This window comes from Podarcis tiliguerta, assembly GCF_965153285.1.
Source record: "Podarcis tiliguerta genome assembly, chromosome: 4".
In the NCBI taxonomy this organism is placed as follows: Eukaryota; Metazoa; Chordata; class Lepidosauria; order Squamata; family Lacertidae; genus Podarcis; species Podarcis tiliguerta.
In genome coordinates this window covers 31707576-31720943 of record NC_139537.1, presented here as the reverse complement: position 1 = coordinate 31720943, position 13368 = coordinate 31707576, and the positions used below count along the sequence as shown (strand labels likewise).

Sequence of the window (13368 nt, the reverse complement as noted above, 5' to 3'; positions counted from 1 at the left end):
CAACCTGGCTGCCAAATTCTGCACCAGCTAACATTTCTGAACCATCTTCAGAGGCAACTCTACGTATAATGCGTCGCAGTAACCTAACCTAGAGGTTGCCAGAGCATAGACAACAGAAGTTAGGTTATCTCCATCCAGATTGAGGCACAGCTGGGCCATAGCTGAAGCTGATGGAAGGCACTCTGTCCCACTGAGGCCACCTGAGCCTCAAGCGACTGCCAAGGATCCATAAGTACCCCCCATAAGTACCCCTGCATACTTGCTCCTTCAGAGGGAGTATAACCCCATCACTCTGGGCGGCTTCCAACAAGGATTAAAAATACATCAAGAGCAGGCATGTCCAAGCGCGCGCACACACACACCGGAGCTTTCCCTGCAAAAACTCACTCTTTAAGCCGACTCGGAGCAAATGGCAAATCAGGTTTCCCACAGATTGCCATCTGCTCTGATTCAGCTTTAAAGAGCAAGTTTTGGTGGGAAAAGCTCTGGAGCACAAAAGAAGGGCACTCAGACATGGAGCAGTAAGGCACAAACCATGCCTGGGAAGTGAGGAGGAAAGGTACAATAAATGTGGATAAGCACATGTCTTACCATCCCTAATCACAAGGAAGGAAATCTTAGCTTTTAATTTTTAAAACTCCATAACCTTCCAGAAGATTGAATGGATGAAGCTGCAACTGGCCAGCAGGGAGGAATTTTAGAAGCAGAAAGAAAGAATTTACAGCCTAAATTCTGTGCAGCTAGATCCCAGTCTTAACTGGAGCAGAAGCTTATGACACAACAGTTACCATGGCTTCCTGTGCGAGGTAAAATTTTGCAGAGGCGTTTGAAAAGTTAATGTGTATTGCTTATTCTGAGAAACACCCACTCTGCTGATAGCCTCAATGAGAATTTCTTTTTGGGTGACTCTTACGGAAGGAACTTTTACAAGAGAGTGTTTGAAAAAGTCTAAATTCCCAAATGATTTCTAGGCGGGTTTTCTCCCCCTATTAAAAACCTCAGTTTCCATATTTGCAGTGTCATGCTTATGACTTCAGCTGCATAATTAGAAGCTGTGTGGGCCGACGATGAGAAACATTATAAATGCCAACAGTGACCTGGTGACAAAATTCCTCTTTCCACAAATATATGCCAACAAGTAAGAGTTTCTGTTCTCAAACAGCTGCTGCACATCTGCTAGATGGCGGCTCCTAAATGAAATGTTCATTTCAGCAAACTTTAGTTAGATCCCACCACTTCTTAACGTATATATTTATTTGGAATTATTTATACAGTATCCTGATCTACCCCCTTAAGAAGATCAGAGCAGAACACCTAAAAATAGCAAAACAATGTAAACAAGCAGTATTTTAAGGGTTTTTCCCCCCTATTATGTTTTTTCTGTAATTTTACTGGTGTTAGCCGCCCTGAGCCCGGCTCTGGCCAGGGAGGACGGAGTATAAATAAAATTTATTACTACTACTATTATTATAAAAGGAAATGCTACATTCAGCAGAAACACACTGCAGATTCAAAGGGGTTGCAGCAGTTACTTATTACAGCTCAGAGTATAATTCACATTGAATATTACAGGCCAGGTAAACAACAAGAAGAGGTTTGGATTTGATATCCCGCCTTTCACTCCCTTTAAGGAGTCTCAAAGCGGCTAACATTCTCCTTTCCCTTCCTCCCCCACAACAAACACTCTGTGAGGTGAATGGGGCTGAGAGACTTCAGAGAAGTGTGACTGGCCCAAGGTCACCCAGCAGCTGCATGTGGAGGAGCGGGGAATCGAACCCGGTTCACCAGATTACGAGACTACCGCTCTTAACCACTACACCACACACAACAACAACCCTGCAGTGCTGTCCAGAGGCATCAGACCCCCACAACCATCACTGCAGGCTTGGAGTATGGCTGTAGGTCACTGTTATATGACCTACTGCGGCTTGGAGGGCTGCACTGATAAATATTAGCTTATAGCATTCTTGCAACATAGTCCAATGTTAACAACGCAGGGTAGAGGTGAAGCCAACACTCATTTGGATTCCTAGTAGAAAATAAAATGCTCCATACTCCTCAGGTCGCAGCAAAGATCAATCCCCCTCATTCTTTCTCAGAGCTCCCTTGCATGCCATATCAAGAACTCAGTTGCATGCAGAAGTCTTACATGCAGTCAGGTTGCACTTTTAAATGCTGGAAACACAATATGTATCTAAAATATGTATCTAAAAAACAAGTTGAAAAGGTTTTTTTTAATGCATATGATTAGAAGATATTTGATACTAACATTTGGTTGTTTTTAAACCCGAGCCACAGGCTCATGTATTGAACACCAGAGCAATGTTCTGTAGTATGGCCCTACTTGTTTCCTCTATTTCCCAACTTCAGGGGTGAGTGCCGATACTTACATAGCCAAACAGCACCAGCCATGCACAAGGTATCTGCATGCAAGTCCAAGATTTGCAGAAGTCCATAAAGTTCAAAAAAGCTTTGTGGACAAGAAAAGGGAAGAAAAACTATGTGTGGGCAAATGCAGGCAGTCCCATGAAAACAAGGGGAGGAGGGATATAGCACAAGCACAGCTGTCGCTCTCAGGTGGGCTGGCTTTCTCTAGGTAACCTGAGAACTCCTGAGAAAGTAGTGTTTTCATATAATCAGAGAGTTGGAAGGGACCCAAGCCCAAGGGTCATCTAGCCCAACCCCCTACAATGCAGGAATCCCAGCTAAAGCTGGGGGTTTGGAAGCTGGAAATGAGGCAGCCAATATGATCCTTGCTTTCAGTATCTCCTCACCCCCGCTCCACATGCAAGAAACATTTTGTTGCAGGACCGAATATCGACCTCAACTTCATCCCCTTCCCAGTTTTGAATGACTAACTATAGCAACATGCTTCTTCTTGTACCTTTATTGCCACCCAGCGGTGAAAGCAAGAACTGCTCGTTGTATCGTTATTGCTTGGAGATAAACATGACATATCTCGAATAATACGCAGTGGATGCTTCTTGTGGCTCGTTAGTTACTGATGGGTTCTGACTCTGAAGGGTTTTATAAAGTTATATTGATGCTGGGGCTTCATTTCAAAAACATGGTCCTCAGGTTTCTCCAACACATCTCTTAGCAGCAATGCGGTTTACAATTTCCCCACGTTTCAGCTTCTAACACCGTCCTGATCAAGGCCAGCCCACCCATGAGGCAAGGTGAGGCGCCTGCCTCAGGTGGCAGGATTCACTGAGGCAACAGATCCCTATGTCATCATCATATGTCATCATCATACCGTCTTTCTATCTTACAATACTCAAGGCGGTTTACAAGCTGAAGAAACAAAAAATGTACATCTTATAATAATCTAATGCAATACAAAAATGTGATAATAAAACATAACTTTAAAATAGGCAACCTACATCAAAAAAGTAACATTCAACAATCATTAGAATAGTCTAAAATATTAATATCAGCATATAAATGTCAAGCTTTCTCCCCCCCCCCTTGTTTCTGGTGTAGATCTTCCCTTAGCCCTTCTTCCATAGCAGGGTGGGAAGCACAGTTTTGGGGTCCACCTCAGGTGCCAAAATATCCTGGGCCAGCCCTGGTCCTGACCCTACTCTTCTCACCATTTTCTTCTACTCCAGCCCCATAGGTACCAACTCCCTGGGGCCCCGGGTGCCCAAGCACCCACCAAATTCCCCATGAAGGGGCTGGGCACCCGCAAATTTCAGTGGCAGGACCATGCAGACTGCATGGCCCCCACGGCCCCGGGGGCAAAGCTAGCACTCCTGTCCAGCACCATGGGGCAGCAGGCTCCAAAACCCTCAGAAACTAAAATAAACGCAGGGCACTTTTAAGTGCTGCATGAGAATGAAGGGGGGGGCAGAATGGTGCCCCCCATCCATAGCTGTCAACTTTTCCCTTTTCTTGCGAGGAATCCTATTCAGAATAAGGGACTTTCCCTTAAAAAGGGGAAAACGTTGACAGCTATGCCCCCATCCCCAAGGAGAACGTCTAGTCTGAGTGGCCCTTTTGCAGACCTAGCAGTCAGAGCAGCCCAAAGCATGTTTACTCAGAAGTAAGCCTCAGGTGTTCAACAAAGCCTATTCCAAGTAAGATTCCTGTGTGGGCAGGAATGTACAATTCCTGTATGTACAGACAGCGGCTCTGACGCCACGTGCTCCTCTTTCTCAACAGCGGGAATGAAAGCGATTCTCTCCATCTTGGAGGAAATCCAGGTTCCCCTTCCAGGCCGGACGGTGATTTGGCAGCATTGCCTCGTCTTGCCTCCCTCCCTTTCTCAATACACGCAGGCACCAAGTAGGAGCAAACGCAGGCATTCTGACTCTGTGGAAAGGGTGAGCTATTTAAAAAAGAGTTTTGAAGCCGCAGCGACCGCATTGCCTTGCGATCGCCGATCTGGTCCGCAGTGATCCCTCCTAAAAGCGAAGGGAGCAGCCCTGAGGCTGAGCGATTGACTTGGTTGTCGCGCTTGCAAAGCAGCCTTGCACTGACTCCTCGCCCCGTTGCAAGCAGCAGACGAACGGGAGACCTACAAGCAACTCAGAGGAGCTTACCCTACAAGTGACTTAACTATCTGCGGTTCTTTAGACCGGGAAGGAGGCGGAGCGATCGTCCTGGCTTCCGGGTTAAAGACCCCGGCGGATGCGCTGCGCTCCCTGGCGTAGTTTGCAAGCCCTAGCTAAGCATGTCTGCTTGGAAGTAAGTCCTGCTGAATGCAGTGGGGCTTATATACCCAGGTAAGTGGAGGAAGCAGCAGTTGTGGCTTTAGGTATTCAGAAAGCGTGAGTTTTCGGGCGCAGCTTCCTAAGGCTGCTGTCGGGTTGGCGGGTGAGCACTTATTTTGGAAGATGCGCCGCTGGAGCGAATGGGTGCCAACTTTGGAGTCAGCAGGTAAATGATCGGTTTCAACCGAGGGCTCCTTTCTCCATTGGCTTGAAATGGCCCCTTTTTATTTATTAAATGAACAGAATTGTGTACTCAGTATTGCCTAATGGCGGAAACGGAATAGTAGAAACGTAGAGGTGGAAAGGACCCAAAGAGTAATCTAGTCCATTGCAGGAATCACAACTAAAGTATCTATGGCAGATGGTTATCCAACCTCTGCTTAAACTACCAGACTTTTAGAAGACATTTGAAGGCAACCCTGTTTAGGGAAGCTTTTAATGTTTAACAGATTATTGTATTTTAATATTTTGTTGGAAGCCGCCCAGAGTAGCTGGGGAAACCCAGCCAGATGGGTGGGGTATAAATTATTATTATTATTATTATTATTATTATTATTAACCTCCCAAGGAAGGAGAGTCCATCTTCCATGGGAGTCCTTTCCAACTCTTAAGTGGTTTACATAAAATAAACATTACACCTACCAATAAAAGTCTGAAGTTAAAAGCAAGCTGACCTATTTCCCTCCCCACCCAAAGTATAAATAAAATCAGCAGTTGAAAATATATATGTTATAAAAATACATATTGAAATGCATGTCAACTTTACATGTATGTTTTAATGGACATCCATGAAAATGTTGTCTCTCACCAATTTGTGGATTTTTGATGGGGGGTGGGGCGTATGGAATATTAAATTTTCCAGTGCTGGCCCTGCTTCTATATCAATTTTCTTCTTAGGGTGTAGTCCCATGTACCTGGGAATAAGTGCAGCTGAACTTGGAGGGAGTTACTTCTGAACACATATGCAAAGGATTGCATTTTTAGTTTTGAGCAGAAATGTGGAGGATTGCACTATGTGTACAGTGGTACCTTGGGTTACATATGGTATGCTTCAGGTTACATACACTTCAGGTTACAGACTCCGCTAACCCAGAAATAGTGCTTCAGGTTAAGAACTTTGCTTCAGGATAAGAACAGAAATCGTGCTCTGGCGGCATGGCGGCAGCAGGAGGCCCCATTATCTAAAGTGGTGCTTCAGGTTAAGAACAGTTTCAGGTAAAGAACGGACCTCCGGAACGAATTAAGTACTTAACCTGAGGTACCACTGTATATTGTTCTGTCTGGCACCTGTGCTGAAAGTCTTGAAGGAAAGCAGTGGTTTAATGCACTGAGGGATGAATTTGCGTTTGTATGTTGTTGGTGGTGTTTTTGGCAATTGCTACAATAACTTAAATCCTCCTCTTATTTCTCTTTAAAACAGCAGTCGGAACTCAATGACCCACAACAGAAGTTTTTGTTTTTAAAAATATGAAGGACCTGAGTTGATTGTGTGGCTGTTGAAAATCCAGGCACAATGGTGCTGCAGAAAGCAAAACCAAGAAGACTTCTAACAATTAGCTACCTGCTGAGGAGACATCTTGCAACCAGAAGCAGCCCCATAAAGTATGCTTCGTTTTCAGAAGTCTTGCAATTAAACGAAAAACAGTTCACTGGAGTCGCATTCCCTCTCCAAGAAATGGCAAGATACCTGACCTCTAGCGTGGACACGTCATCCTTCAAGATTTTCAATCCTAACCACGATGAAATCAACAAAGCAGAGGCGTTTTTCATTTCAACACGGTGGCACCCCATTGATTATTTCACTTCAGCTGTCCGGATGGATCACGCTCCCCAATTGTCACAGCCTGAGGTGAGGTCAATGAAATGCGATTTTTATCCTTAGGAGCAACTTCAGTTGCCATGTGAGTGCTTATGGGAAAAGAAGAACCAATTGCATTGTTTGAGGTGTCATGGGGTGGGGGGGGGAGAGGAAGGGGAGTTGCTAAAGCTATGGGTTGTATAAATGTACTTTGCTTTGATTGCAGAATATGGCCTTGAATTCAGTTGTCAAAGCAAAGTTTCTGGTCCTTATGATGGAGAATTTCGTTCATGCAGCTGTTTGCCCAAAGCAGCAAGTTTGCAGTGGCAATGATGTTATAATAATAATAATAATAATAATAATAATAATAATAATAATAATAATGCCACCCATCTGACTGGGTTGCCCCAGTCACGCTTGTCAGCTTCCAACAAAATATAACTGATAACTGTCTAGCCATGCTAGGTCACTATGTGTGGGAAATTGTTGTTGTTGTTTAGTCGTTTAGTCGTTTCCGACTCTTCATGAGCTAATGGACCAGAGCACGCCACGCACTCCTGTCTTCCACTGCCTCCCGCAGTTTAGTCAAACTCATGCTGGTAGCTTCGAGAACACTGTCCAACCATCTCGTCCTCTGTCGTCCCCTTCTCCTTGTGCCCTCCATCTTTCCCAACATCAGGGTCTTTTCCAGGGAGTCTTCTCTTCTCATGAGGTGGCCAAAGTATTGGAGCCTCAGCTTCAGGATCTGTCCTTCCAGTGAGCACTCAGGGCTGATTTCCTTAAGAATGGATAGGTTTGATCTTCTTGCAGTCCATGGGACTCTCAAGAGTCTCCTCCAGCACCATAATTCAAAAGCAGTGTGGGAAATTGGTATCTTTTAAATGAGGTGTTGACTTTTCTGTAAAAGGTAAAAAGGTAAGGACCCCTGGACAGTTAAGTCCAGTTGAATTTGACTATGGGGTATGACTATGATTTTTCTGTAACAAAACCTGAAGAGAAAGCTCTACTCAGGGGCACAAGCTGTGGTGTAGACTGGTGTAGACTGTACCAGTGTTTCTTGAGATACATGCTTCTGGATTTAGCCTTAAAGCTAGGGGGGAATCTGAGCAGTCTTCCAATTAGGGAGTTTCACTCAATACAGCACCCTGTTCTTCCTTGTAATCCCCAGGTCCATCCTTTAGTCCCCATCCTTTTGCATTACATACATTGATCTTACTCTCACTGCTTCCCCAAGGCGCCTGTGCTAAGAAAAAGTACCATTTTTAAAAAGGGGGAGGGGAACGCATCAGAATAAAAGGTGCATCCAAATATATGTAAATCATGTCTGTTTAAGTAATCCTAAGCATACTTGGGAAAGTGAATACCATCAAAATCAATAAATATTCAGTATTGTCCCGCTAGTTTCAGAATTAGGGAACAAGCTGCAGTCCTAAGTGTATTTATTAAGAAATACATTCAGGCATTTCCTTTAAAGTAAGCATGTTCAAACTTGGTCTGCAAAGTTGACAAGCCAAATAAAGGCAACTTTCCTAATTTCATAATTCCAGTAGCAGAATTTCAGGTTGCTCTCCCACATTATTCCTCTGTAGATGCAAACTTCTGGAAAAGCCAAGGAACCTTTCAAAGTGGCCTGCATTCCTCATACTAATTCTCCTACATGGGACTGCTAAAATCTTGTCCATGAAGAACTGAGGACTCTGAGGACTCCCTTTTCTTTTAGTTGTCCTCACATTTTGTAGATCTTGAGAGTTATTTGATCCAAAAGAGAATTGAGTTGTAGCAAGAAATCCATATTCTCTGGAGAAATGTATTATTTTCTGTAACTGGGCCTGTCTGTTGAACTGTGCTCTTTGGTCAGGGTAACTACAGAGAGAATAGATGTACGACTCCTTGCTTTAATACATGTCATTGGATGAGAAAGATAAATGTGAAATAACTAACTTCTTCCCACAGGTTTGCTTTTTAGGAAGAAGCAATGTTGGAAAATCCTCCTTAATAAAGGCTCTGTTTTCATTGTCCCCTGATGTTGAAGTCAGAGTTTCCAAAAATCCAGTAAGTAGCATTCGGAGATTTTATTACATTGACTTTGGAATTTAATTGAGCCCAGCTAAAAGCAGGCTGTTCCTGGGTTGCATCTCAGAGCAGACCCATTGAAATAAATGGACTAGTCAGATACAGCCCTCTGTTCTGTGACATATATTGTGACATTGTTTGTAACTGCTAGAAAGGATCCAGCTTGGAAGGAGAGAACCAAGAAGTTACGTACTCAGACAGAGCTTTCATGTCTCCCCTAGCACAGTGAGTTTGAAATTAGTATTTCTATACCAGCAATGTGGTTCATAGAATCATAGAATCATAGAGTTGGAAGAGACCACAAGGGCCATCGAGTCCAACTCCCTGCCAAGCAGGAAACACCATCAGAGCACTCCTGACATATGGTTGTCAAGCCTCTGCTTAAAGACCTCCAAAGAAGGAGACTCCACCACACTCCTTGGCAGCAAATTCCACTGTCGAACAGCTCTTACTGTCAGGAAGTTCTTCCTAATGTTTAGGTGGAATTTTCTTTCTTGTAGTTTGGATCCATTGCTCCGTGTCCGCTTCTCTGGAGCAGCAGAAAACAACCTTTCTCCCTCCTCTATGTGACATCTTTTTATATATTTGAACATGGCTATCATATCACCCCTTAACCTCCTCTGTCCCAGATGCTCTTGGATCTCTTCTCCCTTGTTGGATGATCAGGTGTTGAGAAACTGTGCAGTATACTCTGTATGAACAGCAATCTTCCACAGCCATCCGATGATACTTACATATGCTTTCATGTCAGAGACTGGCCAAATGAGGAGCAGTGGCATTTCATCATCTTAACTGAGAAACCACCCCAGTTTTGGAATAAGATGAAACAAACAACCCTAACCCTCCCATTTTTTTTCTCCAGGGCCACACTAAGAAACTGAATTTCTTCAAAGTGGGGGATTTATTTACTTTGGTGGATATGCCAGGCTATGGTTACAGATCACCCAAAGATTTTGCAGAGATGGTGGAGCCTTATTTAAATCACCGTGCAAAGTAAGATAACAGCTTGAAATTTCACTTCAGTCTTTTCTACAGGATTATGTGGGGAAATAATTTAGGTTAAAGAATATTATTTTAAAGACAATCCATTTTATAACAATATGGGGAAGTGTCTTAGACTAACTAAGGCATGTGAAATAGCTTTTAGATGCAGTGTCTATTTAAACTTGAGCCAATCACAGTACTTGTAAATATTATTTTAACATAGTCTTATAGCATTCTTTACAGCAGTGGTGAAGAACCTCTGGCCTTCAAGTCTAATCAGGCCCACTAGGCCTTCCCATTTGGCCCATGAGGCTGTTTTATATGCATCAGGTATAGGGCAGGTAGACCCCCAACTTGGCGAAATACACCGCTGATTGGAGGCACTTGCAAATCTTTCCACAAAGCCCTGTGCAAAAAGAGGTCACCCAAAATTGTTGTTATAACTACTGATTGCCTGCTTTGTAGCATAGGATGTATTGGAGTCCATACAAATGACCAAACTGCCCCAGAATAAGCTCATTCACCCAACGGTAGTGTGGTCATCTGTATCATCCCAGCAGGTAGAAAAGGATGAAGAAATTGTTGCTTGTATAATTGTTGCCTGGGCTAGATTTAGGATTTGCAGATAAAGAATATATATTGCTGCAAAGCACAGTTGTGAGCTGTGGTTTTATGTTTTCTAGCCTGAAACGGACATTCTTATTAGTGGACGGCCTGGTTGGAATTCAGGAAATGGACAAAGTTGCTATAGAAATGTTGGAAGAATTTGGGATCCCTTATGTTGTGAGTTGTGATTTTTGTTTAAAAATGAAGGCAGTCAGCAGTCAATATATCGAACTAGCAGGAGTAAAAAGGCATGTAGCAGAAACAAGGAAGTATTCATTGCCGTGTAAGCAGACTTCTGCAAGTGCAATGGGGCTTCTCTTCTTTTTTCCTCTTTCCTGTAGCCCCGTGTGACACTTCTCCAATCTGCTCATCAGGGTCCCCAGTTCAGGTTTTAGGCATGTTTGGAGGCTCCAGGATGAAGGAAAGGAAGAGGAAGCCATTATTGCAGGTGCATGGACAACACTGGATGCCATTCCGCCAAAGTTATACATTTGTCCAGTTAATATTAGTGTCCTTTTTTTGTTATTATCAGTTGAATAATGGTTTGAAAAATGACTTGCAAGTAGAAACTATTAGACTTGACTAGGAGATTTTAAAAGCCTGTGTTGAAAAAATAATAACACAGGCAAGATTTTTATGAATTATGATCATAGGTGATTAAAAACTGAAGCAGCTTTATCATGTACTGAAGGTATGCTATTAAAACCCCAAGTTTCACTATGTGTGCAAAGATACTTGTTAGAATCCTAGATTCCTAGCTGTTATTTAAATACTGTATGCTGTTTTAGCTTTCATGTTTGTGAAGGTGAATTTGAAAATATAAAGGTTTCTGACCTTGCCCTCAGTCCTAACCAGGTTGCTTAGCCCTAACATAGATCCTCTGGATCCAACATAAAATAGTAATCCAAAACATTATACTTGAAGATTAACAAGATATGGAGATCTCTGTTCACCTTTAGAAATGAAATATATTTGTCTTGTAGATTTAGAAATTGAAAGAAGACATAAATATTGAAATCAATAAATATACAGTACTAAGTTATTGGTCTGATCCATTGACTCTTAAAATGTTCCCACTAAGCCTCGCCCTTTTCTTTTGCTTAAGGAAGGTATGAAAACCTGTTTTTTCCCCCATCGCACAGAAGTCTCCATAAGTATAAAACTGGAGTGAGGAAAAGTTGGAAGAGAACAAAATACACAATTTGGGGGTTTTTTAAAATTGTTTTGTAGAGTAAAAAGACTCATCAACAATGTTAGCATACTTACCTAATCTGAGAGCTAAATTTGAAAGACTTTACCAAGAATTCAAGACTTATTTAAGAGTTGCTCTACAATGTTTAAAATATTGGGTGTGTTGTTGTTTTTGCAGATGGTATTAACTAAAATTGACAAAGCATCAAAAGGAGTGAAGACAAGAAATGTGATACAGATTCAAGACTTTGTTAACAAAAAGACAAAAGTGTGCTTTCCTCAACTCTTTCCTGTCAGGTAAAACTTGAAAAGGGGTTCTTACCCAGTCAGAAATAGAACTGCACATGTAATGCAAATGATCCAATCTCATCAAATAACATTTTCTCATTGTTTCTACAGTTCTTTGTATTGCTTTGGAATCCATGTGCTGAGATGCTTTATAGCACACGTTACTGGAAATCTTCCCCTGTCCACTTGATGATACTTCATTCCCAAATCTTAATGACTCGTCTTCATTGTTCTCCCAATAAAAGAGCCAAGATTTATTGCTCTGTACACTTCTCTTTCTTCCAAGCCTTGTGAATAATTTGTGTATAATAAATGCTATTTAAGTTATTTATACAGCTTCAGCTAATTATTTCACAGTGTACATATTTTCTCACCCTTGACTGATTGGACTACAGCTTTAGAAGCAAAGGTCTATGCTTAGAAGCAATATATGTTTCTCTTTAGTCCAGATAGAGAAACTTCATGAGAGCATATAATGGAACCCTAACAGGCATGGATCAGCTCACAACTGAGTTCTAGTTCCACTCTGCAGTTGATCGCCAACACTGTTCAAGCATTTATGTGGCTTTATCTCGCCACATGTTAAATGGCCCAGCTGCCACTGCATTTTAATTAAGTCACAGATTTATTACAATCTTAAATTGGCCGGACTAGCGTCCCCTTCATGAAGTGTTACCCTCAGTTGGCAAGTATTTTGGTACATGATTATGCAGGAGGGAGGGAAATGAGCCCAGTGGCATAAATATTTGCATAAAAATTAAGATAAGCCGAGTGGCTGCTCCCCAGTTACTTGTGACAAATGCTTACATAAATCACCCTACTTTTGCTATGCTGATTTAGCCCCAGTAGTGGGCAAGGCACCATTCCCTCTGCTTAAGCTTAACAAGAAACTGAGGTCTGAGCACATATCTCTCTCACACTGTAGCAAACTGATGTCAATAAATGCTTAATGCTTGTGGTTTGGTTGCTAGCTGGGAAGCAGCATCCTGGAATGGAAACAGTAAGGAGCTGCTGTTGCATTGGAGAGCTGCTTCAGGACCATCTGTCATAAGAATTTGAAGGTCACACACACACACACACACACACACATATATGTATGTTCATAACTGTATATATAAACCACGTCTGAAACCCCACAGATTAGGTCCCAAACAAATTGACCTCAAATATTTCTCTGCAAGGTCAAAGTGGGAAACCTCCCCATTGTCTCTTTCCTCACAAATCCTGTCCTCACAAATCTTGTCTTAAGGGCACATTCAAGATATGAACAGGGTGTGAGCCTGTGACCTGTGACCTATATTCAGGAATGAAGTAGTTATAGTAACAAAAGAGTAGCCAAAACCGAGATAATGCAGTCAGGTAACTTGCCAGACAGGAGATAAACAACGCACTCAGATTTCTGTTGTAGACCGCCTTTTCTGTGATGTATGTATGATGTTTCTGGGGGTGATCTTGGACTCCAGGGCGGGCAATTTAAAGTGTCTATATAAGGGCTTGCACGCATGGCTCTGGGTCCTCCTCTCTCCTGTGTGTGTGGGAGTACCCTGTTGCAACAGTTAATAAAGATCAGGCTTACTAGCTGCTTTGCTTCTCAATATTCTCTGGTTGGTCTCTGTTCTTTTCTCCTACTGATAGAGAACCTACAAAAGGACTACTATATGAGCTCTTGGGTAGCCCATAAGGGAAAAGGAGCAGTTGTTGTTTTCTACTTAT

The 13368-nt window shown here is 42.5% G+C and overlaps 1 protein-coding gene across 3 annotated transcripts; it reads left to right on the top strand.

Moving 5' to 3' along the window:
* The first annotated feature begins 3317 nt into the window (after positions 1-3317).
* GTPBP8 (GTP binding protein 8) lies at positions 3318-11982 on the top strand. 3 transcript variants are annotated; one of them, XM_083438485.1, is made up of 7 exons: positions 3318-4727; positions 6136-6564; positions 8467-8565; positions 9449-9579; positions 10254-10353; positions 11546-11664; positions 11767-11982. In XM_083438485.1, exons 2-7 carry the CDS (start codon positions 6229-6231, stop codon positions 11843-11845), a joined length of 864 nt encoding a protein of 287 aa, XP_083294611.1. In that variant the 5' UTR covers positions 3318-4727; positions 6136-6228; the 3' UTR covers positions 11846-11982. The 3 variants fall into 3 exon arrangements, 2 of the variants coding, with proteins under 2 accessions (XP_083294611.1, XP_083294612.1); XM_083438486.1 differs by having other exon boundaries at positions 4588-4689; XR_014510581.1 differs by lacking the exon at positions 11767-11982 and adding an exon at positions 10518-10624 and having other exon boundaries at positions 4609-4727.
* The last annotated feature ends 1386 nt before the right edge of the window (positions 11983-13368 follow it).